The following is a 23700-nucleotide window of genomic DNA, read 5'->3' as shown; positions in this document are numbered from 1 at the left end:
TTGAGTTTTGATAGATAGTGTTGATGGTAATGAGTAATCATTTAGCGCGTTGAGCTTGTTGAAATACGGGGTAAGGCGGTGTATAGAAACTATTTATTATTATCACATCTCAAATAAGTTTGAACATTTTAATTCTCCATTTTCAGATGACGAACAAATGAGTCGTCTCAGGGCTTCATTTTGATGAAGGGAGAAAGGTCGTAGACCTGCACTCCCACCTGTGCAAGTGACACCTGTTTGTCCAGCTTTATCATCTGCGCTTTGAAGCCAAAACGACAGTGTCTGAGGTAAGGTTTCTATGAATATATGACACATCTGTTTTCGTTGTCACAGGCCACCATTATATTTTTTTGATAAATATTTTGGTTGTTTTTGATGTTTTTTACTGCGCTAATATTATCAGTACAGTGAGGCTAAACCAGCTTATGATTTGATTTTTTGTTGTAAAACACAAGGTCCCGCTATGGAGCTTTCAGATTCATATAAGTTCATGATGGTTGCCAGTAGATTTTATTGTTAACATGTATGGTTGAGTTTATTTGGGTTTGTAGTTACAAGTGACTGAGTGACATAGACAAGTAAAAGACGTGTTTATGGCTCTTTTTATGATATAATTTAAGCATGCCTGCAACAGTCAGCAATTAGCAATGGGCCATGTGCTGTTGGTATAATAGCATTAGTTGAAAAGGTCTTTACTAGGTTAGACAAGACTAGATGTTTGCTATGGAATACAATTAAATTCTAAACCATCCCTGTGTTCCTCTCTCGAGCAAAGTATATTAATTTTTTCATACCTAATCCTTATCTTTTTTTAAACTTGTTGGATTCTGATGTATTATCAAGGGTTATCTTTTTGTATAAGGTTCTATTTTTTTTCTGTTCTAATATACTAATGCATTAGTTATAAGCCCTTCAATATTTTCTGGTTATTTTTTCCCTTCTAGGTGGAACAATGGTTCTCCATGTTAAGTCCAGACTCAAGTTATCCTGTCAATAGTATCTGGCGAAAAATTTTGAAGGTGGTGAAGGCGGCAAAAGGGAAAGATAAAACGTTTTTGAATGCACCTGTGGATCTTCACCACCTCAGTGATGCCCTCAATGCCATTGGTGTAGACATGACATTGGAGAAGAACAATTTTAAAAAGACTGTTGTGTCAAAGGAAATTTCTGTGGACCTCGGCAATTTTCTCCTGAAACATGGACATACTTATGGAGACTTCCATAAATTTATAGGAGACATATCGTCTTCTCCTGTAATTTGCACGAGAGAGAAGTTGCGAGGCATGTATCTCGCTACAGAAACAAAGAAGGGGAAGCTGATAAAAAATATCAGCAGGGACCCAGCAGCACTTCAGGCATGGCTCAGGAAACCCTTCTTTCCCTGTCATCTGACGGAAATTCAGCTAAACTCTCCTCCTGCCACAGCCACAAAGCCACCCTCGTCATCGCCACCACCACCACCCCCACTGTCATCTACTGTTGACTGGCCAGCACTGAGTCCTCAGCCAACCGTTTTATTTCTTCATCTGTACTACCATCATCGAGTCAACCTTCTACTTCTACTAAGATTCTCAGCTCACCACCACCGTCGTCTACTGTTAACTGGCCAGCACTGAGTCCTCAGCCAACCGTTTTATTTCCTTCATCTGTACTACCATCATCAAGTCAACCTTCTACTTCTACTAAGATTCTCAGCTCACCACCACCGTCGTCTACTGTTGACTGGCCAGCACTGAGTCCTCAGCCAACCGTTTTATTTCCTTCATCTGTACTACCATCATCAAGTCAACCTTCTACTTCTACTAAGATTCTCAGCTCACCACCACCACCACCATCGTCCTGCATTTCTACTGTATCTGGTTCTACCCCTCATCTCTCCACGAATATTAATTCTCGGAATGTGTCCACACCTGATTCATGTTCAGCACCACTACCATCATCGTCATTCACTTTTGGTTCTACCCCTCTACCCTCTACGTCTGTTTCTACTCAGAATCCAGCCAAACCTGAATGTACCCCTGCATTGATCACTTCTGTTTTATTGCCAGAATCTTTTTCAGAGTCCCACATCCCACTTTCTTCCACAATTGTTAATGTTGACCAGTTAGAAGATTATCAAAGTCTGTCTCTTCCAAAAAATTGTTTTCATCTATAAAGTCGATTCATCAGAATGTAATATTTTAAAGAAAGAAATTTTTAATTTAAAATTAAAGAACAAAACTTATGTCCGATAGAGCGGCAAATATGAAACTTTTAAATAAAAAAATTCATGAATGGCGTAAGAGTGTTTTGCATGATGAGGAATATAGACGGTCTATGTACACATTTTTTGTATTGTAACGCGCATTTTTTGCTTGGTCTATCTAAAGCTGTTGAGAGTGCTGTGTTAGAATTTGAGAGGGATGTAATTAAAGTGGGGGGTTCACTTGGGAGGGACAGTCAGCAAAAGTTTAATCATTTTCAGTCTAGTATTGGTAAAGAAAGTGCAGCCTTACGTGCTATAAGACTAACTGCAGAAGTATTGGGACCTCGGGGGATGAGAAAAATGGGGCAAGGGAAGAATGGCTAAATTATTCTGAAGCTAATAATATTAAGTCTCAGTTTTGCAGTTTTAGAAGTAATCGTTTCAATAATATATTTGAAAATGCTCATGCTCTTTTGTACCATCATAAACATGTTCTTGATTTTCTAGAAAATGAAGTTTCAGGTGACAATTTAAAGCTTCAAAGTATTGTTGCAGATTTGAGGGATAGTAGGGTAATTTCTTTAGTTGCTGCTATTTCACTGTTTAATCTATCACTGGGCCATACTGGGAGTTGATGAAAAGTAAAATTCCTTATGGGTCATTCCCCTCTTATGTCAAAAAGATTGATGTTATTTTTGAGAAATTTATTTGTTAAGGATGATTACTGATGATGAGGCAGAAGCATCTTTTTTGTCAACTGCTGTCAAACGAAGAAGGGTTTCAGATTCTGATGTTGATTGAATAACACTATGAGATTAAATTCAAGCTTCAGTTTAATTACAAAACCAGATAGAATGGACGTTTCACCTTTGTCAACAAACAGGATGAACCAAACAGTATAGATGATGTGGTAGTGCCGTTAAGTTGAATGCGTTTGTTGGTAAAGGGGAAACACGAAACATCCATTCTTCTATCTGTTTTTATAATTAAATTGAAGCTTACATTCAATTTCACATTATTTATCGCTTCGAGTAGCAACATTTACATTATATTGATTAATGAAATTATGTATCTATTTCCATCACTTTACATTTGATCAGTGACATGCTTTGTTTAAACAATTGTTGTTTCTCATAATTATGTACCTATCATGTAGCTTTTCTGATTATTACATATGTTTTATTTACTCATCATGTTTAGCGTCAAGCAATTGTTGTTTCTCATAATTATGTACCTATCATGTAGCTTTTCTGATTATTACATATGTTTTATTTACTCATCATGTTTAGCGTCAAGCAAGATGGCTTTCCATTATTTCAACATTTTTAACACGTCTGAGTGTACTTAAACACTTTAATATGTTTTTTTTACCTGGAAGTTCGTATTCATACAATAAGGGAGTCCAATATAATGTCTATTTCTATTTAAACATTTTATAGATGCATTTAAAATGTGTATAGTGGAGAGCCAATGATAACCCTTATACTCATACTGATGTTGGGCTATTAGACCATAATAGCAATATTATAGTCCGTGTTTAAATTAATCTTTATCATTTATAGGCTATGTGGATATGATCAGCTTCCAGAGTCCGCGTATGTATAATCTGTTATTAGATATTATATTGGACTCCCTGTATGAATATGAACTTCCGGGTAAAAAAACATATTAAAGTGTTTAAGTACACTCAGGCGTGTTAAAAATGTTGAAATAATAGAAAGCCATCTTGCTGACGCTCAACATGATGAGTAACAAGAGCGCTAAGATAGGTTTGCCCGGTGTCTGTGCATTTATATGCATTAAAGCGTGTCCTTATACCGTTGCCTTAGTTATATAAACTAAAATGTGTTAGGGCAGGGCGTTGAATTTTAGGTTGATTGTTGAGGTGTCTCAAAATATGTACTTATGGATAGGTATAAATTTTCATGTTCGTGGGTTGCATTGGATATTGTATGCTTTTGTGTACTGAATTTTTGACTTTTCCCCCCTTTTTGACATATATTTCTGTTGATTTTCGAGGGCTTAAATCTTGATTTCTTCTCATAACTCTGTTTTTGGTGAAAAGGACATAAAATTTGGATTCCCCATCCCTCAAATCATTTGTATGTGAAGTTTCATAGCCATATCTCATCATTTAAATTTTTTGTAGCGGAAACACTGTTTATTTCTTAAAATGTCTTCCTTTGGCGATTTCGGCCTTTTTTCGAATTTTGAGACGTAAAATCTCAGTAATTATTGCCTCTATCTCTCTGAAAAAAATTGGGCTTACTGTCTGGTGCCAGTTCTAAGGCTCAGATAAGTTTCATGCCTTAATTTAGATTACTGACGAGTCTGCAAAGTGCCGAAGATGGTACATCTGGCGATTTCGGTGAAATTATTTTCACGCGGGTCATGTTTTTTCTTGATTTTGATGCTGTATAGTAACTGAATTATACTAGGTGAATATTTGTTTGAGTATTTTTCTTATTCCTCTATGTCCATGGCTTGCGATTGCTTGCAAATTATTCAATTTTGTTATTATTTTGTTTGTTTTGATGCACCTTAAACTTGCTGTTTGGTAGCATGTTCTGTTGGTGTACGAAAATTACAAGTTATTAAATAAATAAAAAATTCGTAACTTTTTTATTTGTTGTCCGATTTTAATCATTTAAAGACTGTTGTTCATGGTTTGACAATCTGTATTTGTTCAATTCAAAATAACAGCAGTTTTCTGCAGTTGAAATTTTAGTTTGGGATACCTAAGAGAAGCATCTAGATAATTCATTTGTCTATGTCTATATCAAATTTCATAAAGATTGAAGACAGTGCAGTATGTTTAATGTTGACCACAAGTGACCAACCCTCTTTTTTCTATGCTAAAATCCCGTTTTAATCAGTAGTCACCTTATCGAGAGGCGGGGGGAATTCTCAATCAATTTTGAGCTTTTTGTAAGAGTAAATTTAGAGTAGTAAAATCATCATAACTTTGGAACCGTTTATCCTAGATCCAAAAGTAAGGTATCTTATTAAATAGTTTTTAAAGGCCTATCTGTCTATGTAAAAAAGTAATTATTAATTTTTATTTTTGTAAAAATATCAAACTACCACTCTACCTCCATGCTGTCCCTTCTCCCTATAAAATTTTGGTACTTTTTAACATTTTAAAATAAATATATTCGGAAGGACAATCCAAAAGAAAAATGTATATGACTAAGTACTGAGTTACAAAATAAAAGATCCGGTAAGGCGATATGTGTGAAAAAGTTCAGACAATTTGGTCAGGACTCACATGCAGGTCTATAAATAAGTATCGAACATCGGAATTTATTTTTTTACAAGGGATTGCCAACTGGGTTATAGAATGTAAGCTGTATTGTTCTAATGCTGCCGTGAGACAGTAGGATATCTTTGACTCTCAGTGTTTTACTCATAAATTATCTATATGGTAGATGTGCAAATGCAATGTGCTTCTTAATGCGGCAGTCTCTGATGCTTATGTCGAGGTTATAGATATACAGTTCTGGCTAGATTCAAGCACACTCTCTGGAAAAACTAAAAAGCATGATAGAATCCGATTGTGCCAAAATCCAATGCTCATCGGAAGTAACCAATACATATCTTGTTATTCAAGGGTCATTTCCAATACCGCTTGCTGGGGAGTATGGACTGGTTTTCTTTTTGTATCTTTGGCTCAATTTTTTTTATTTTTTATAATATACGGTAGTGTACAGTTATAACGGCTTATTACATAGAAAAAATTTGGGCACCCTGACTCGGTGTGCTGCACTGGAGAGTGTACTGGAATGCAGCCAGTTAGAATCCAACCAGTTGTGTAAAGGTCAAAGAATGTAAGCTAAAAATGAAACAAAGTGGTGGTGTGTTCATATCTCTTTGAGTATGTGTGTATGTGAAAAAAAAAGTGGGATTGGGAGTTGATTTCCTTAATAATTGGACTTTTGATACTAAATAAAAATACCCGAATTTTTTTCCTGGTCCTGTGAACATCCTCCTTTTTTTGTTTGTTTTATTTTCACTTTTTTATTGTTGTTGAAGAAAGGAACACTTTTCATTTATCAGTTTTATTTTAAGCTCTTAAATTTTACCTCAAACCTATATCTGTGTGAATTGATCTGTATAATCATTGGGTTATAATTTTTAGAGGAAATTAGAGGTATTCACTGTTTTTTTTTTTTTCTCTTCTTCTCCAGGCTTTGGACGCTGCCATGAAACAATACAAAAGCCTTAGCCCTGAAACCTCGGGCATGTTCTTCTCCGTAGACAAAGATGCTGGCAAGATTCTGTGTATGACTTTTGTGACAAAGGTGAGGAGGACAATATTAATACCCAAATACAGTACAGTGTTCTTTTAGAAAAAGATGTGATAGGCAGATTTCCTTAATACTTGACTATAAAACCAAATCTCAATTTGAATAAATCACTGACTTCTGTTTCACTGTTTGTTTCACAAAAAGAGCAAAACAAAACATCCTTTTTCAAAACATTACGATGAGAACAATCTTAACTCATTCAACCATCGTCGTTACTTTTAGGATTATGCATGTTATTTATGAAATTTGGCTCACATATATATTAAAGGTATTGTTCATTTCTGTGGTATAACTTTTGTCCAATTTTTCCTTTTAAAAACTCAAATGAATTGACTTCAAACAAGTGTTAAGTTACTTTTGCACATGTGTTTATATAAACACTTAAGTACGATTTCCTCAAATTTATTTGCTTTCCCAATTTCTTCACAACTTTAAAGGATTCTAATCTAATCAAAATCATATTTAATAAATTTCATCAGAAAACTCATCTTGTCGATAAATTTAAATGGCCCTCATCTTGGCAAAAACTCTCAAACTTCGTGGAGTCCCAGGTTTGAGAGTTTTTGCCAAGATGAGGGTCATTTAAATTGATCGATATATTTGAAGGACAAGTTTTCTGACCAAATTTTTAAATACATGTTTTTCTAGAGTACGGCAGTTAACAGGCGAGATCTGATTTTGATTAGATTAGAATCCTTTAGAGTTGTGAATTTGTGTACCTAACTCTCATTATTGTAAAAGAGCCCAGAGCCCCTTCCATAGGGGATAAGCTGCACATATTCATGTACATTATTATTTTGCAGTGTGCCTTATCTAAAGGTTTAAATGCCCAGGAGTGGGTGGACTCTGTTGTCAACATCATCGAAGGAAAAGCCGGTGGCAGGGATGTGTTTGCCCAGGCCACAGGCACCAACCCCAAAGGTCTCGACGAGGCTGTCAAACTTGCCACAGAATTTGCTCAACTCAAGCTATCATGAACGTACAATTAGAAGGACCTTCAAATATAATCTATATTTGTACATACTTTAATTTTTATTGACAATTGATTATATTATTCATGTCATTGTTCATGTTTGTATTTGTTTCGGGGGGGGGGGGGGGGGGGGGGGGGGGGGGGGGGTGGAGAGGAGAGAGGGGTTGGAAAATGATGAGATTTAGTATTGCTATTGCAAACAGACAACAGCATTGAAGAGGTTTGATGAGGAATCATTGAAAAAGGTATTGGCTAAATGCCTTATATTAAAATATAAAACGTAGTACATGTGTTTATTAATTTTTTTATTTTTATTTTTTTAATTTTTAATTTTTAATTTTTTTTTTTTTTTGCGGGTGGTTGGATGGGAGCATCACCCTTGAATCATATACCTATAATGTTCGCATGGGTGTACGATCCGATAGTGATGTCGTTTCTTCTTCTCTTTACTAGCCTATCCTGTTTCTTTGGTTTGGGGGTAAATTTGTTACAGTTAATGCTGAATTGTTTACAGGAATTTTTGCCTTGGTTTGAATTGTATAAAAATTGTATTTACTGCTCGGAGGCTCCTGGAATCTTTTACTTTTCTCTGCTTAACCAATTTATTTTTGGTGCAAATAAGTCTCTGCATCTATAATTTTTGACTATCCATCATCTTCTTTTTTAATGACATAAATGATACAACATGGTTTTTGCAGTCCTGTCTTGGACTTTCAGGTACTTGGCAAGAAGTAGTATGTTTTGTTTTCAGGGGCTTTACTGCGCAATGATACTTTTTAAGTCAAATGGCTTAGCACCATCATGAAGGAAAATGATGAAACAATCAAAAGATTGTAGATCTACATTTAAAAACACCCAGGTGGTAATATTCAGCAGCTGTTCTAATGTGCTGTACAATGACAAAATGTGTACTTTTTATTTTGGCCCTAAGATATGTCCCAGCTCATCGAACTCGAGACTTCTTTGAAGGCTAGGGACAGAACAAGTTAAATAGTGATGTCGTTTCTTCTTCTCTTTACTATCCTATCCTGCTTCTTTGGTTTGTGATTGTATTTTTGACAGGGGATATTTTTTTTCTGTAAATCTTCTGCCTGTTTGTTCTTGGTTATTTATAATTTAGCTTATGATATCTTTAGGTTATGATTTTGATTTACATTTGTACTATTTTTGTTAGATTGCTTGTTTTTTTGTTTCAGCGGTCTCTCATATAACCTCAATTGTGTTGGAAGAGACCTAAAGCAACAAACAAAAAAATAAGTTTTTTTTTTTTTTTCTTCACAAAGAATAACTTCTATTCTCTTGTTGAACTTGTCCACTTTTACAATTAGACTATGGTCTTACTTTTTTTCTAGGATTTCAGTTTCATAATACTTATTTTCCCCTGTACTAATATGATGTCATATAGCAAGAATGAATTTAAAAACAAACAAACAAAAAACAATAGAAGACTGCCACTGTCACCATTTTTACATTGTGTCAGTTGTCATTATGCTGTCCCTCCAGGAAAATGCGGCCGCATCGGCATCCGATGCGGCCGCATCCTTTGGCCTTCCGCATCCAACTCCGCATCCATCAGCAAAAAGCTAAATAATATTCCCACCACAACTACTACTGCTACTACAACTACTATTCCCACTACAACAATAACTACTACTACTGCTCCTCCTACTGCTACTACTACATTACCACAACAACTACTACTACTATTACAACTACTACACCACTACTACTACTACTTCTACTACTACTACGACGACGACTACTACTACTACTACTACTACTACTACTACTACTACTACTACCCTACTACTACTACTACTACTACTACTACTACTACTACTACTACTACTACTACTACTACTACAACCACTTCTACAACGACTAATACCACTGCTATGACCACTACTACTCCTACCATTACCTCTACCACTACTACTATTACAACTATTGTTGTTATTACTACAGTAAAGAATAAAATATTGTTGTTGGAATTTCGTTTCTTTTTATTTATCATTGTCATTCATGTGTATCTTGTTTTTTTTTGGTTTTTTTTTTTCCCTAATCATTTGACCATGTAAACGTTAACTATTTTAGGTGACATTTTTTAAATTAACCCATTCTTAACACGCTACTCTGCCACAGAGGTTGGTGTAGCATGCTAAGGGTTTAAAATCAATGTTCTTTAAAATAGTGTACCTACTAATTTCTACATTGTCAAGTAGTCTGGTATATATTTCTGCTTTTTAGTTGTTTTTAATGAAACGAAACAACTTAATGTAGCTTTTAAACCTATAAGAATTCATATTTATTGTGAAAATTAGGTTTTGGGGGTTACAAAAGCGCGCAAGAACATGCATAAATGTCGGATTTTTGGTATAATTTATGGCATAATTCATGGCATAATTTACCTTTTTTTTGGCATAATATTGGCATAATTTTGCCCAAAAAATGGCATAATTCCACGGGGACAGATTATGACAAGTTCTATGCAAACATTTTCGTCTTTCAAATCCCCATGATGAGTCCAACAGATAAGATCAACACTACACTGCATGTGGGTTGAAATTTCCGAATTTACAAAGGAAAATAAATACAGTATCTTTTAGTTATTTTTATAGTATTTTCTTATTTTAACAAGACTTTGGAATTAACTACATTTCATGCTTAGACCAAATCATTGTCAACGAGTCCCACTGTATTCCCGTTACTTTGTTTTATTTAACTATTTACAAAGCTTTCTTCATTTTTAAAAATGCTTGGATGTATTCTTTAGACTTGTTTTGTTTATCAGGAATAATGAGCTTTAGTTTTCCGTAGATCCTAATTTTGTATTCTTTAATTAAAGATCTTTAGATTTATAAACTTTCATTAGATGTGATAATTTTTAAATTATTATTTTTTTAAATAGACTTCTAGAAAATAAAACTGTGAGCAGAATTTATGTGATAATGTTGATTTTATGTTTGTGCTTATACCTCAAGTCTAAAGAGGTTCAAGAGAGTTGTGTTTATTTCAATTGGGTTTTTTTTTAGTTTTGAATCTGGCACTCATTTGGGTTGGAAACCTGTCAAAGCAGATAATGTAGTATAGTAACAGAATCTAGCTTCAAATAGCATGGATCTCGTAAAATAACTTTAAATCAATGGTCATTATTTCTATATATTTGAATTGCATGAGGGGGGTGGTGGGGGGTTCTTAACAAGATTAAACTTTTCCTAATTTTTATCAACCTATTTTTTTTTAACTTAAAAAGGTGATACACATTGAAATTAATTATTGCTTGGTCCAGACTATGCTATCATTGGTTTCCACTCTCAGCGAGTTCACCAATGATCTGATCATTAATTTGCATTATCAGGGCTTATTTATTACAGTCTTAATTTAGATTTAGATCTCTTTTGTTCTTGGCTTCTGTTAATAAAATAATTTATTTTATAATAATAGCAGAATTAATTGGCAATTAAGTTATCTTGTGGTGTGGATGGAACGGCTTGATAGGAGAAAAAAAAATGTTTTATTCAAATCTTTATTGATAGCTTGAGATCAATTCAGTGGACCTTATTTAACAACTTTTGATCCAACAAGATCTCAAAATCAACAGGAAAGATGGAATTTATTTTTACAGTACCTCAGTAAAATACCACTAATACTGATAGCCTCACACATCGTCAATAAGGACATAGCGGTGAGCACAGGCTATGTATACATCGAATCTACAAACTGGGGTGCACACAATGGTATAAGAGAAAAATCTGAAAAGATTTGTATGAAACTGTGTATGGCAAAGCAGAAAGGAAAAAACAAGACCAACTGATTATCTTGGGAGGTCTGAGGTTTGATCCCCTCTAATTGCAGGATTATTTTTTCTTGTATTATTCTGTTTCATACAAACCTTTTTCTGATTTTAAAACAAAATACTATATCAAACTGTTAAAACTCTTTGGTTTGATTCCGTCAAACATGCCATGTCCTATGATGACATGGCAGCAAAACAGGGTTTTTCTGTAGCTTACATTAATTATAATTTTTTGCATTCATTGAAACCTTGGGTACAAGATAACAATGAATTTGTCTCGGTGCTCAAACCTCGTTTATCCATGATCCACTGTATTTTACAGTTCTCTCCAATTATTTCCATATTTTCTAGGAAATAATAAATCTAGAATTGTTTTGCATTGAATACTCGTCTTGTTTCCATTTATTTATGTTTTACGTTTTGATCTTTCTTACTGTGAAATTGGACCACTTTCTCTTCAACTTTAGTCTTGATTGTTTGGCCTTTTTAATTTTTCCAACCTCTTTAGTACATTTTAAAGAAAAGTTGACTTGTTTAACCCTATGAGGCTGAATAGAATCAACCAATTTCGAAGGCAGGAATAACAGCATCATCTGAATCTGAATGTTACTGAAAGTCGACTCAATTGTTTCTATTTGAGGGCAGAGACTTGTTGAATGTGGCAGCGTTTGTTGGTGTTTAGGCCAAAATACTTGACTTGGGATACAATACATCATACAAAAATTGTAAAATCTCTTATCAAATTAGAGTAAAACCAAATCCTGCCATGAAAGTGAAAAGATTGTCAACTCTCGCTTCAAGCTCACATTTGATGATGGTCTCTTTTTTTTCTTCTTTTTTTATCGAATTACTGCAGTCTTCCTGATGACGTCAACAACTGTGGAAAATCTATCAACACTTCACTACTGACTGGCACGGGACAGGCACGCCACTATGTGCAATAACAATACTCGCTCTCTCTCCCCCCCCCCCCCCCCCCCCCCCCCTCTCTCTCTCTCTCTCTTCAGTTTCTTTGTTACAAACCTTTCCAGTTCCTATTATTACTCTGCCCAGGTACTTTTTTTTTTCATCTTTACAACAGTATTTTATGACAGTGGCTGTTTTATTTCAGATCCCGTATTTCCGTTGAAAAAAAAATGGAAGCTACACCTAATCATATGATGGGGGTAAATTTGTTACAGTTAATGCTGAATTGTTTACAGGAATTTTTGCCTTGGTTTGAATTGTATAAAAATTGTATTTACTGCTCGGAGGCTCCTGGAATCTTTTACTTTTCTCTGCTTAACCAATTTATTTTTGGTGCAAATAAGTCTCTGCATCTATAATTTTTGACTATCCCATCATCTTCTTTTTTAATGACATAAATGATACAACATGGTTTTTGCAGTCCTGTCTTGGACTTTCAGGTACTTGACAAGAAGTAGTATGTTTTGTTTTCAGGGGCTTTACTGCGCAATGATACTTTTTAAGTCAAATGGCTTAGCACCATCATGAAGGAAAATGATGAAACAATCAAAAGATTGTAGATCTACATTTAAAAACACCCAGGTGGTAATATTCAGCAGCTGTTCTAATGTGCTGTACAATGACAAAATGTGTACTTTTTATTTTGGCCCTAAGATATGTCCCAGCTCATCGAACTCGAGACTTCTTTGAAGGCTAGGGACAGAACAAGTTAAATAGTGATGTCGTTTCTTCTTCTCTTTACTATCCTATCCTGCTTCTTTGGTTTGTGATTGTATTTTTGACAGGGGATATTTTTTTTCTGTAAATCTTCTGCCTGTTTGTTCTTGGTTATTTATAATTTAGCTTATGATATCTTTAGGTTATGATTTTGATTTACATTTGTACTATTTTTGTTAGATTGCTTGTTTTTTTTTGTTTCAGCGGTCTCTCATATAACCTCAATTGTGTTGGAAGAGACCTAAAGCAACAAACAAAAAAAAAAAAAAAAAAAAGTTAAATGGTTTTATTCTTGCTTTGCAAATACTCTTCAATAGTCGTAACGTCACTTCCTAATGACGCATGGTAACTTAGTAACACTGGCTCTAAACTATCCGAACAATGGCGGATGCCCATATGAAATATTTCTCCGGCGAGCATAAAAGCGTTTCCAGAGGAAAAAAAACCCATAAATTTGATCATGTTTTGACTTTTACACATTCTGATCACAAGGCATATGAAAAGGGAATGAAAAGTTCTAGCCAGCATGAAGAATAAAAAAGTAATGATTTTCTTTGTTTAGAACAAATATGGCCGCTGTTGCTGGGCGACGTGACATCAGACTATTGAATCAAATTGTCAACTGTGTGTAGGTAAAAGACTCAAGACAGACTTAGTTGAAACCTTGTCTCATTCCAGAAACAAAGGACACGAAAACACAAAGCTACATGAAATCGTAGATATGCTGTCTTTTTGTACCAACTCAAAACGTTTTAAATCATTTATTCCAACATTCATTGACAATGTCAAGACCTAATTTAGAACACGGCGGTCGTCTGTGTGTGGGTACCTTGAAACAGGTGCCTCATTCACTAAAGTAATAAATACAGTCAAATTTTACCAGAATTTAATTCTTGATGAAACGTCACCAGGTCACTCAGATAGTTAAGAGATCAGTGATTAAAGTATCCAGCTGTTAAACCACTAACCACTAACTAACTGAAACACATGCTTCGTGATGCCCAACCACACAACTATGTGATTCTAATTTGGTCTTGGCATTGTCAACGAATTTTGGATTAAATGATTTACACGTTCACACTCACGTAGGCTACATACGCAACCACTTACATTCAGATTTGACTCCTGAATATAACTCATCAATCAAGTAGAAACAAAAATTAAAAGGAAACATGAAAAGATAACAAAACAAATAAAATTTTGACGGTGGTGATGATGATTATTACTACAGGGACAATGATGATGATGTTGTTGATGATAATCATAGTGATGCTGATGATGACAAAGATGATGATGATGATGTAACTGCGTCGCCACAGAGCAGTACCAACAGGACGGCCATTATTCTGCTATTGTAAGCAGAGTTTCACCCACTGCAAGATAAACATATTCCTTCATCAGGGATGTCCTTTGTTAAAATTTAAAAAAAGCCTAAAAATTGTTATTGTAAGGACCATAAATGTTTGGGTTTACATGTAATTAGAAAATTTTAAAAAAATATATATTTTTGATATTTTACTGGAAAACAATATTTTATTATCTTAGAAATAATAAAATTGAAGTGCAATTTCTCAAAATGTACTATAAAGACACGAAAACATTGTCAAAACGAGTTTAGGTGGTAAGAAAAGTGTGAAAAACGGAAAGCTCTTTTCTCAATATGTCATTTTTTTGGGGGGATACTGTGTCAAATATTTCTCAGAATCTATTCAATGAAATTGTCTGAAAATTTCCACAGCTACCACAGAGATAATGTATTATGTCACCATAAAGAGATTTGTTTCATGGTATGTGTTTTTTGACTTATGATCCGAATTATAAATTGTCATAAAATTTTGAGTCGCAACTTTGTAATGTTCCTATACAAATCCACAAGCTAAAGCTGTAAAATATCTTTATTATAACACAAAATGCTACAATATTGATAAGAGGGAAGAATATGGAGGTTATTCCTTCATAAGAATTTGCAGAAAATTTTCACAAGATTGTTAGATATACTTGTTGATGCCAGACCCCCAAATCAGGACGCAAAATAGGTATTCAATACAGTTAATGTATTTTTTTCACCAAAAATGACGATAAAGAATGATTTAAACTGCCCCATATAGGTCATTGATTTTTGTTTAGAAAAGACCCAAACTGTCCCTTAAATCACAGAAAAGGATACAAATCAATCAAGCTTCCCCTTAACTTGTTGCCTTTAAACAACCAATGCTTTATTCTTTTAAAAAATCAACTCACCAATACCGACCAAGGTCAGCCAGAAGATTTCAACATTGGTTTTGAAAAAGGAAATCCTTGGTTCGATTCATAAAGGCTTGAAAAAGGGTAAACATACTTGTACTTTGTTTTTAAGGGTTTTACAGCACTTGCAACACATTTTTAGGTAATTTCAGCACCAGTAAAAAGGAAGAAAATGGAATAGTCAAAAAAGTTACAATTGAAATCACAAGAGAAAAGGTAAGACAATGGGGAATTGGTTTAAATAGGGAACAGATTAGATTCCAAGAGCACACCATCAATGTAATTAGTTCGAGATCACCTAAAGTCTCATCCAGACACCAGTACAGAATCAAACTAAGACTAAGACTAAGAGGAATACAGTTAGTGCAACCCCTGGATAACGACATCACCTGGGACCGGAAAATTATGTCATTATCCAGGGGTGTCGTTATTTCGGGGTTTTCAAGATGGTGGCAAAAGGAGATGTGTTGAGAGCCATGATTACAGTGCCTGCGAGAAATCATGTCTCAAAAACGTTAGAATTTGTATTTCTCCTGTTTACAAAGGGTATATGTACCAACTATACTTTAACTATCCAATTTGTATTGTCATTGTTTTGATCTTAAACAGTACCCAAACCTATTTAAATTTGACGAAACTAAAAATAAATAATAAAAATCAATTGCCAACATGATAATGCCACACAGATGGACACATTTAGTTTTGATTTTAATTCAAATCAAATCCATGCGATACTGCTGATAAGTTTTGAATACCAAAATTTTAAAGTTTAAGTACATCAAAATTTACAAGCACTTAAAAATGAGTAGATCTATAATGCGATAAAGTAACAAAAATATAAAAATAAAAACAACGAAAAACCTAGTATTAACCACAATAATAGATCAAATTTGGACTGATGTTTCTAGAGAAACAACTGATTTTTCAAATGAAAATAATAAGTGAAAGAGGTTATTTTTTTCTCCGCTATTCCAATTTACCATAAGACCATAAATATCCAGAATTGCCCCCATTGGACAAGGCATTGCCTGATATCATTTAACCTCCACTGACCTCAGACAGGTAGCTAACATGGAAGGTTAATGGACCCTTGAGAGTTCCATCCACTGATAAACTTCTTTTGCTGTGGTTCCATATGAACAAGTGCTGGTTCCACGGAGTGTGGTAAACATGTGTTCTGATTGGTCGGTAACAAAGCGATCTCATTAAGAGGGAGGAAGGTGTTAGAAGTAGGAGATGACGATGGTCGGTTACCAAGCATCAGTACCAACTGCCTATTATAGTGATAATGAATGTCACTAAACAGGGGTTTTACTGAAACATATGTCGCTATTTGGTTTGTTTTATTACAAATAACATATAGCAAAAAAATCGGGACCAGAGATCAATGTCGCTATTCAGGGGTGTCATTATCCAGAGGTTGCACTGTACATTCAAATGGTTACAAACCATTGTACATTCAAAATCTTTTTTAAAATGTAACAGTACATGACAGTATCATCTCCCTAAACTAACATGATACATTTGACTATTTCCCTCTCAACCAAGGACTCTGGCCAAGCAATGCCATTCAAGACAAAGGCAGTAAGCAGTTCGAAAAACAGATATAAGGGGGGGGGGGGGGGGGGGTAGAAGTAGAAGACACAACAAATGACCTCCTTCCACCATGGGATGTCAAAGGAGCCCACCCAGGGTAAACATGGAAATATCATACTGAGGTCTAAAATTTCAATTATTAACGCTGCATTGTCTCATGACCATCAAATGAAAATAATAAAACAATTCAGCATTAATAAATACAAAAACAAACAAACAAAATAGGCAATAGCATTGCTGTATCTTTCAATATCACATCATTTGCAAAGTTCACAATTTGACATAAACTCTATGAAATTAAAACCTTGGCTCTCTTATTTGAGAATCCATGAATGACTCGCCAATATGCATGTTGTAAAATACAGGAGATATAAAATATCTCCCATGCAGCTGCACTTTCTGACCTTTAATGTTTACTAAAGTAGACTCTGATCTGTCGAGGTTATTCATAACCTTTGTCCCATAAGGCTTCACATCTTCAATAGTGTACTCCAATTGTTTTAATCTTCCAAAAAGATCACGCTTGACACCTATAAAATCACCACTGTCTGAATGATAGTAGATTCTGGTAAAAAACCTGCGGGCTGATATGCTGAACGCAGATAGGATGATAAGAAATAGAAGAGTGCTTACACAGATAAAAATTCCCTTGTTTGTTTCAAAGAAATCTTTTGAGAAATCCTGTATGATATGATAGTAAGCTACAGCCATGACTATGGACATCGTACCCATTCCTACCCTAAACATGATGAACCACGGCCCTAATGTACTATTGTATACAACTGAGTATTGAGCAGGAACTTTATCTAATCGGTGTCTGCCTGAAAATAAGTTCTTGTTGCCTTTCTTGATGTGAAGTTCCCGCCTCAAAGTGAGGGAAACGATCTGTGAGTTTTGCCATATCCTGTGTCTGACAAGGCCAGGTAGATATGACCTCCAAGCCCTCTGAATTACCTGAAAATGTAAAAAAGAGAAACTCTGTGAACACATCAAAGACCCAACAGTAAACTAGAGACAAAGGGCTGACAAACTGGTGTTAGTTATTATCTGAACCTAAACCATGCTGATGCTCACATAGTATGAAACATGAATAAATGTAAAATGATGATGACAGTTTGAAAAACATAACACCAGACAAGGCACGTTTTGGACTAAAACTCCTTCCTCAGTCAATTATAAAATCATTAAAATGTTAAGGTGGGTGACTGATAAGGATGGGTAAGTTGATATTTACATAAGTCAGCGTTGTATCTTTGTCCTGTCACCATCTCCCTAACTCTACTTAGTAAAGAAAAAAACCCAGATAAAAATGAAGTTTACCACATTGACCCTTAACTTGATTGTCATCTTGGTAACTCCTAAATAAAACGGAAGAAAAGATGGCACCACTATCCCTGTGGTGTTAAGTGTATGTGTGGGTTTTTGTATGTGTGTGAAGAGGAGGGGGGGGGGGAAGGGGGGGGGAGTGCATGAAGCATGTTTGACCAGTAGATGACCCCTCTAGCATGTACCACTGGGAGACCAGCACGGCACTGATGACCTGAGGCTGTTTCTTTTACATAAAATCAAACAAGCAATTAAGGGTGGGGAAGATGTGAGAGGGGAAGTACTCTGGGGTGGGGGAAATGTGGTGAGAGGAAAGGTGTGAGGGCACATTATAGATTTCCATGCTGCACTCGCCACACATTAAGTAAAAGCACCACCGCCGCGAAAAAATTTTCATTCTCTATTGTCTTCTGGCACTTTTCTATTCACTTCATATCTTGTTGTTACCAACATAAGTGCCTGCTCCACTCACTTTTCTGAATTAAAAATTCACCCATACACCGGAGCATACTCAATGTCTCAATCGTTTCTATGTTATATGTTTGTGTTGAGAATATTGGCTATTAAGCTTAACTGCTGGTCAAAAATTATTCGCGATGGTGGTGTACGAACGAATCGGCGGTCTCAAGAAGTGGGTGAGAGAGGGATCTAGTAATGACTTTGAGTTTGAAACGAATATTTTTTGTGTTCGTTGATAGCTCACACGGTAGAGCCACGCTCTCACCTGCCAGGCGGAGTTGTCGTACCAATAAGGTCGCAGGTTCAAACCCCACCACCGCCGCGAAAAAAAATTTTCATTCTCTATTGTCTTCTGGCACTTTTCTATTCACTTCATATCTTGTTGTTACCAACATAAGTGCCTGCTCCACTCACTTTTCTGAATTAAAAATTCACCCCATACACCGGAGCATACTCAATGTCTCAATCGTTTCTATGTTATATGTTTGTGTTGAGAATATTGGCTATTAAGCTTAACTGCTGGTCAAAAATTATTCGCGATGGTGGTGTACGAACGAATCGGCGGTCTCAAGAAGTGGGTGAGAGAGGGATCTAGTAATGACTTTGAGTTTGAAACGAATATTTTTTGTGTTCGTTGATAGCTCACACAGTAGAGCCACGCTCTCACCTGCCAGGCGGAGTTGTCGTACCAATAAGGTCGCAGGTTCAAACCCCACCACCGCCGCGAAAAAAAAATTTTTCATTCTCTATTGTCTTCTGGCACTTTTCTATTCACTTCATATCTTGTTATTAAGTAAATGGGGAAACTACAATGTGCCGTTGTTACTGTCTGTCATCTGTGTATGTCATGTGTGTGGGAGCGTACATGTGCAGAGAGAAAGAGAGATGGTGTCTAATTATCAATAATAGCTTGTTATTATTAATATAACTTATGGCTCTGAAAAATCATTTTATAGAGATTATGTTTGAATGATATCTTGGATTTGCAATTTTTTGAGGTCGAAAATTGTTGCAATTAATCAAAATATGTTACAATCAACCAGTGACTTTTATTTTAGAATTAAATCCGTTTCTTAGGAAATGTTGCGAGTTGCAATTTATCCAAAAAGACCTAAAGGCAAAGTGTGTGTATGTGTGGAGGGGGAGGGGGGGGGGGGAGTTATGGGGTCTCCCCCAACTTTTTAGATTTGAAAAGTGATTTGCACCATTTTCCAACATCATTCCTATGCTCTTTATCCAAAAAAATGTTACAAAACACTGTTTTAGAGCAATAACAATATGCTTGATGGTATGGTGTTAAACATTGACTCTACTCCTTTTTACCTTGGTTATTAACTGAAGGGTTTTGTAACGGCCACCTCTATTCGCAGTAGTAATGCGAATATTGATTTCCTCTATTCGTAGTACAACTGTGAATAGAGGAAATCACTATTTGCAGTACTACTGCGAATAGCAGATAGTGGTCGTTTTCATTATTCGCAGTAGTAATACTGTGAATAGTAGATAGCGTTCGCATTCGTTATTTGCAGTAGTACTGCAACCAGTAGATATCACTCATTTCAGTTATTTGCAGTAGTAGCCTTGAGCCTAGAGCTTTATTGTATAGAGGATTGGGCACAAAATATAAATAAACTGCATTTTTATTATTACTATATCATTATCATTACTATATTATTATTATTATTATTATTATTATTATTATTATTATTATTATTTTTTTTTTAGAATTTATTGTTTATTATTATTATTATTATTATTATTATTATTATTTATTTTTTCTTTTTAAATATTACTATTATTATTATTATTTTGCGTTCCGTTGACGATCATGTGTCTGTTGTTGTGTAGTGATGGTGGTGTTGAAAAAGTTGAAACATTCAAATTCAAAATCTCAATTCTCAGTCACACAAAATGTTTCAATCATCCCTCCTTTTCTTTCCTTCTCAAAATAACAAACTCATTCAACTTCAAACCATTCGACAACACGCCATTTTGAACAGAAAATAGAGTTGTATTCAGTGAGGGGACAAAAACTAATTTTCAGAGACGAGAGAGCGCTTCTACTATTGCGAATCCGAATAGTAGAGTGGCTCCACGGTGGCCCCACTATTCGCAGTACTACTAACCTGGAACCGTTGTATTTCCGGTAGTGACCACCATTTGGATATGGTACTACCGCAAACTCGGGGACCCAAATAATTTTGGGTTTTTGGTAGGTACTTTGGTAAACGTCCATTTGGCCCTCCAGCAGGGAGCCGATAAATGGGCTAGTGGCTGTGACCCGATTTTTTGGACTTTTGAGTGATGGGTCTCAGAAAAAGTTCCATCGATTTTTTGTTTATGGATGGATTTTAATGATTGATGTCTTATTTTCTTCAGGTGAAATTACTCTATCGTTTGGTGTAGTTTATATAAAAATCAATGACAATTTAGTATAACTTTTGATTATGGATAAAATAGGGTATAATTTAGCATTGGATAATTAAAAGATTAGATCTTGGTAAATCAAAATTTCATGCTGGCTCGTTTATTTAACATCTTAACTTTTATATAAAATCAAATTCAGAGCAAAGTTGTATACCGCATCCATGAAATTCGTTCCAGCAAAATCCTTACTCAAATCTTAGCGGCCATTTTAGACCAGTTTTGAAATCCAAATGGTGGTTACTACCGGAAATGCAACACTTTTCAGGTCACAAAGTCCGTCAGTAAATAACAAAGGCAAATAGAAGACCATTTTTCAGCATTTAAACCAACATAACTTTTCTTCTGCTTATCTGATTTTCACAATTTTGGTATCATTAGAATCGTGTTGAAAAGCACTTTAAAATGATATAGGTTTCATTGAGCTCAATCCAATTTGAATTTTTTACCAAAGTACCTATTTTTGGGAGGGGGAAAACTTTTTTTTTTTTTTAAGTTTCCCCCCTCCCAAACCCCCAAAATTATTTGGGTCCCCGAGTTTGCGGTAGTACCTTGGATTTCAAAACAGGTATAAAATGCTGTAGTACCAACTGGACGTACTTATACTATCTAATAGATAGATACCTAGTCCTAGACACTGACAGTAGTGACAGTGCCGCAGTGCCACTGACCAAACTCACCTGAGCTCGAGTCGTGGAAGTGGAACATTTCGATCGAACAAAGGCATTCGTGCAACTCCATATGGAGCTGATATATCGGCAGACATTCATCTCCTTGGTAGAATAATAGAACCTCAACAATATTCTGTTCTAATTGTTAAAAACAAACAGAAATTTTAAGGTGGAAGAATAAGACATTGAAGGACGATCGAAAGTGAAAGTGAAAGTAAAAAATATTAAAGTCCGCCCGAGTAGTTTCCCTTTGATAGTTCCACATACTCGTAAAGTGAATATAATATTGTTTCTGTCTTTGTTTTTGTGATTGTTTCTTTTATTCTTTAATCTTTATAAACTATGTAATATGATAATTAAAATATAATAATAAATTATGATTAAAAAAAAAACATCATTGCGCAATATCCATTAAATGCGCTCAAAACACATTACAAAAGGTTCCAAACAAACGGCAATTCTTAAAGTAAGAGGCCTTTTGCTCTTATTCATAATATTATTCTAAAAGAGTAAAAACATAAAACTTTGTTGTTTTTTTTTTTGGGAAGGGGGGTTGATTAAGGAGGTATCAGTTTTCATGGAAACAGTCATCATTTTTTAAAAAGCAATTTAATTTTAAAGCCTAAAATAAAATCTTAATAATTTTTCAATTTACTTCAAATCCTGTGTATAATTTTTTAAAATGAGTTTATTAAAAAAAAAAGAACTTGATTAATGTCTCTTAAAATTATTACATAAGGACTGATGTGCACTTCTTTTCAGATCAAATAGCCGAACGCAACTACGGGCTTGATTTACCATTGTTGTTATGGATAACATTTTGCGTTTGTTTGACAGTATTTCCATTATTACAATAAGCCCATAACAATTTGGGTTACCCGACTTGCAAATATGTATACGTCGATATTTAACATTTAAAAAAAAGCAGGTCCTTAAAGATTTGCGTGACTAAAACAAACAAACAAACAAACAAAAACAACACCCCCCCCCCCCAAACAAACAAACAAAAAAACTCCCCAAATAATCACTGGAAATATCAAGGCAATTAAATGAAGATTGTAGGGGGAGATACATTTGTTGTTTTGTTTGTCTTTAAGGGGTTTGCTGCGCTTGCGGCACATTTAGGCCACTTCAGCCCCAGAAAAAAGGAAGAAAATGGGATAGTAAAAAAAAATGATGGATTAACAATTAATTAAAAAACACACGAGAAAAAGTAAAAGAAAGGGTAACGGTTCAAATAGAAAACCGATGTAGATTCCAAGAGCATGCTATCGGTGTACTTCGTTTGAGATCACCTAAAATCTCACCCAGACATAAGCACAGGACCTTGTTTTTGTTTTTAAGGGCTTTACGGCGCTTGCAACACATTTAGGTTATATCAGCGCCGGTAAAAAAGGAAGAAAATGGGATAGTAAAAAGTTCTAGAATTAGAATTAAAGCACCCAAGAAAAAGTAAGACATAGGGGAACTGGGAACAAATAGGGATCAGATGTAGATTCCAAGAGCACACCACCAATGTACTTAGTTTGAGATCACACTATAAGTCTCATCCGGACACAAGCACAAAATCCAACAAAGAGGAATACACTCAAATGCTTACATTATACATTGAAAATAACAAATATAATAATACATAACAGAGAGATGATTTATAAGGAAAAAAATATCATCTCCCAGAACAATAACTATGCATTTGACTGTTTCACTCCCAGCAAGGACTCCGGCCAGGGACAGGACAAAACCAAGTAATCTCATTCCAAGACAAAGACAGATAGCATGTTGGAAAACAGATATAAGGGGATAGAAGACACAGTATGTACCCCCTGCCCACTATGGGAGGTCAGGAAAAGCACAGGATCTGACTCAGTGGAATATACTCAAATGTTTACATACCAGAGAGAAGTTTACAAGGAAAAAAATATCTCCCAAAACCATAACTATACGTTTGACTGTTTCCCACACAGCCAAGGACTCTGGCCAAGCCAAAACTAAGTAATCAAACCCCATTCTCCAATACAAATAGAGGGTGGTAGAAG

At 35.1% G+C, this 23700-nt stretch overlaps 3 protein-coding genes across 5 annotated transcripts in view; 2 read left to right on the top strand and 1 right to left on the bottom strand.

The window, feature by feature from the left end:
* LOC144976862 (alanine--tRNA ligase, cytoplasmic-like) overlaps positions 1 to 11645 on the top strand; it is a 39268-nt gene extending 27623 nt beyond the window's left edge. For all 3 annotated transcript variants that reach the window (XM_078921397.1, XM_078921395.1, XM_078921396.1), the window contains exons 22-23: positions 6373 to 6486; positions 7296 to 11645. In XM_078921397.1, the coding sequence (XP_078777523.1) occupies positions 6373 to 6486; positions 7296 to 7469 (288 nt within the window). In that variant the 3' untranslated portion in view covers positions 7470 to 11645. The remainder of the gene's footprint in view (positions 1 to 6372; positions 6487 to 7295) is intronic.
* LOC144976865 (uncharacterized) lies at positions 169 to 1749 on the top strand. Its single transcript, XM_078921399.1, has 2 exons — positions 169 to 287; positions 945 to 1749. The coding sequence occupies exon 2, from the start codon at positions 963 to 965 to the stop codon at positions 1614 to 1616; it is 654 nt and encodes a 217-aa protein (XP_078777525.1). The 5' UTR covers positions 169 to 287; positions 945 to 962; the 3' UTR covers positions 1617 to 1749.
* A 2803-nt stretch (positions 11646 to 14448) lies between the features above and the next one.
* On the bottom strand, positions 14449 to 21880 carry LOC144976864 (uncharacterized). The gene is made up of 2 exons (XM_078921398.1): positions 21674 to 21880; positions 14449 to 17738 (listed from the first exon to the last, which is right to left on the bottom strand). Exons 1-2 carry the CDS (start codon positions 21761 to 21763, stop codon positions 17082 to 17084), a joined length of 747 nt encoding a protein of 248 aa, XP_078777524.1. The 5' UTR covers positions 21764 to 21880; the 3' UTR covers positions 14449 to 17081.
* Between the last annotated feature and the right edge of the window lie 1820 nt (positions 21881 to 23700).

The sequence above is a fragment of the Berghia stephanieae genome, chromosome 7 (assembly GCF_034508935.2).
Source record: "Berghia stephanieae isolate SIO BIC M18660-M18661 chromosome 7, UCSD_Bste_1.3, whole genome shotgun sequence".
NCBI lineage: Eukaryota > Metazoa > Mollusca > Gastropoda > Nudibranchia > Aeolidiidae > Berghia > Berghia stephanieae.
Note: the sequence above shows the minus strand (reverse complement) of the source record. Positions and strands in the feature narration are given on the sequence as shown.

Bases quoted from the DNA above. Each gene is read 5' to 3' on its own strand.
- LOC144976865 (XM_078921399.1), top strand. From the start codon at position 963: ATGTTAAGTCCAGACTCAAGTTATCCTGTCAATAGTATCTGGCGAAAA.
- LOC144976864 (XM_078921398.1), bottom strand. From the start codon at position 21,763: ATGAATGTCTGCCGATATATCAGCTCCATATGGAGTTGCACGAATGCC. The intron at 17,739-21,673 runs GTGAGTTTGGTC...TTACATTTTCAG, and splicing joins CTTCCACGACTCGAGCTCAG to GTAATTCAGAGGGCTTGGAG.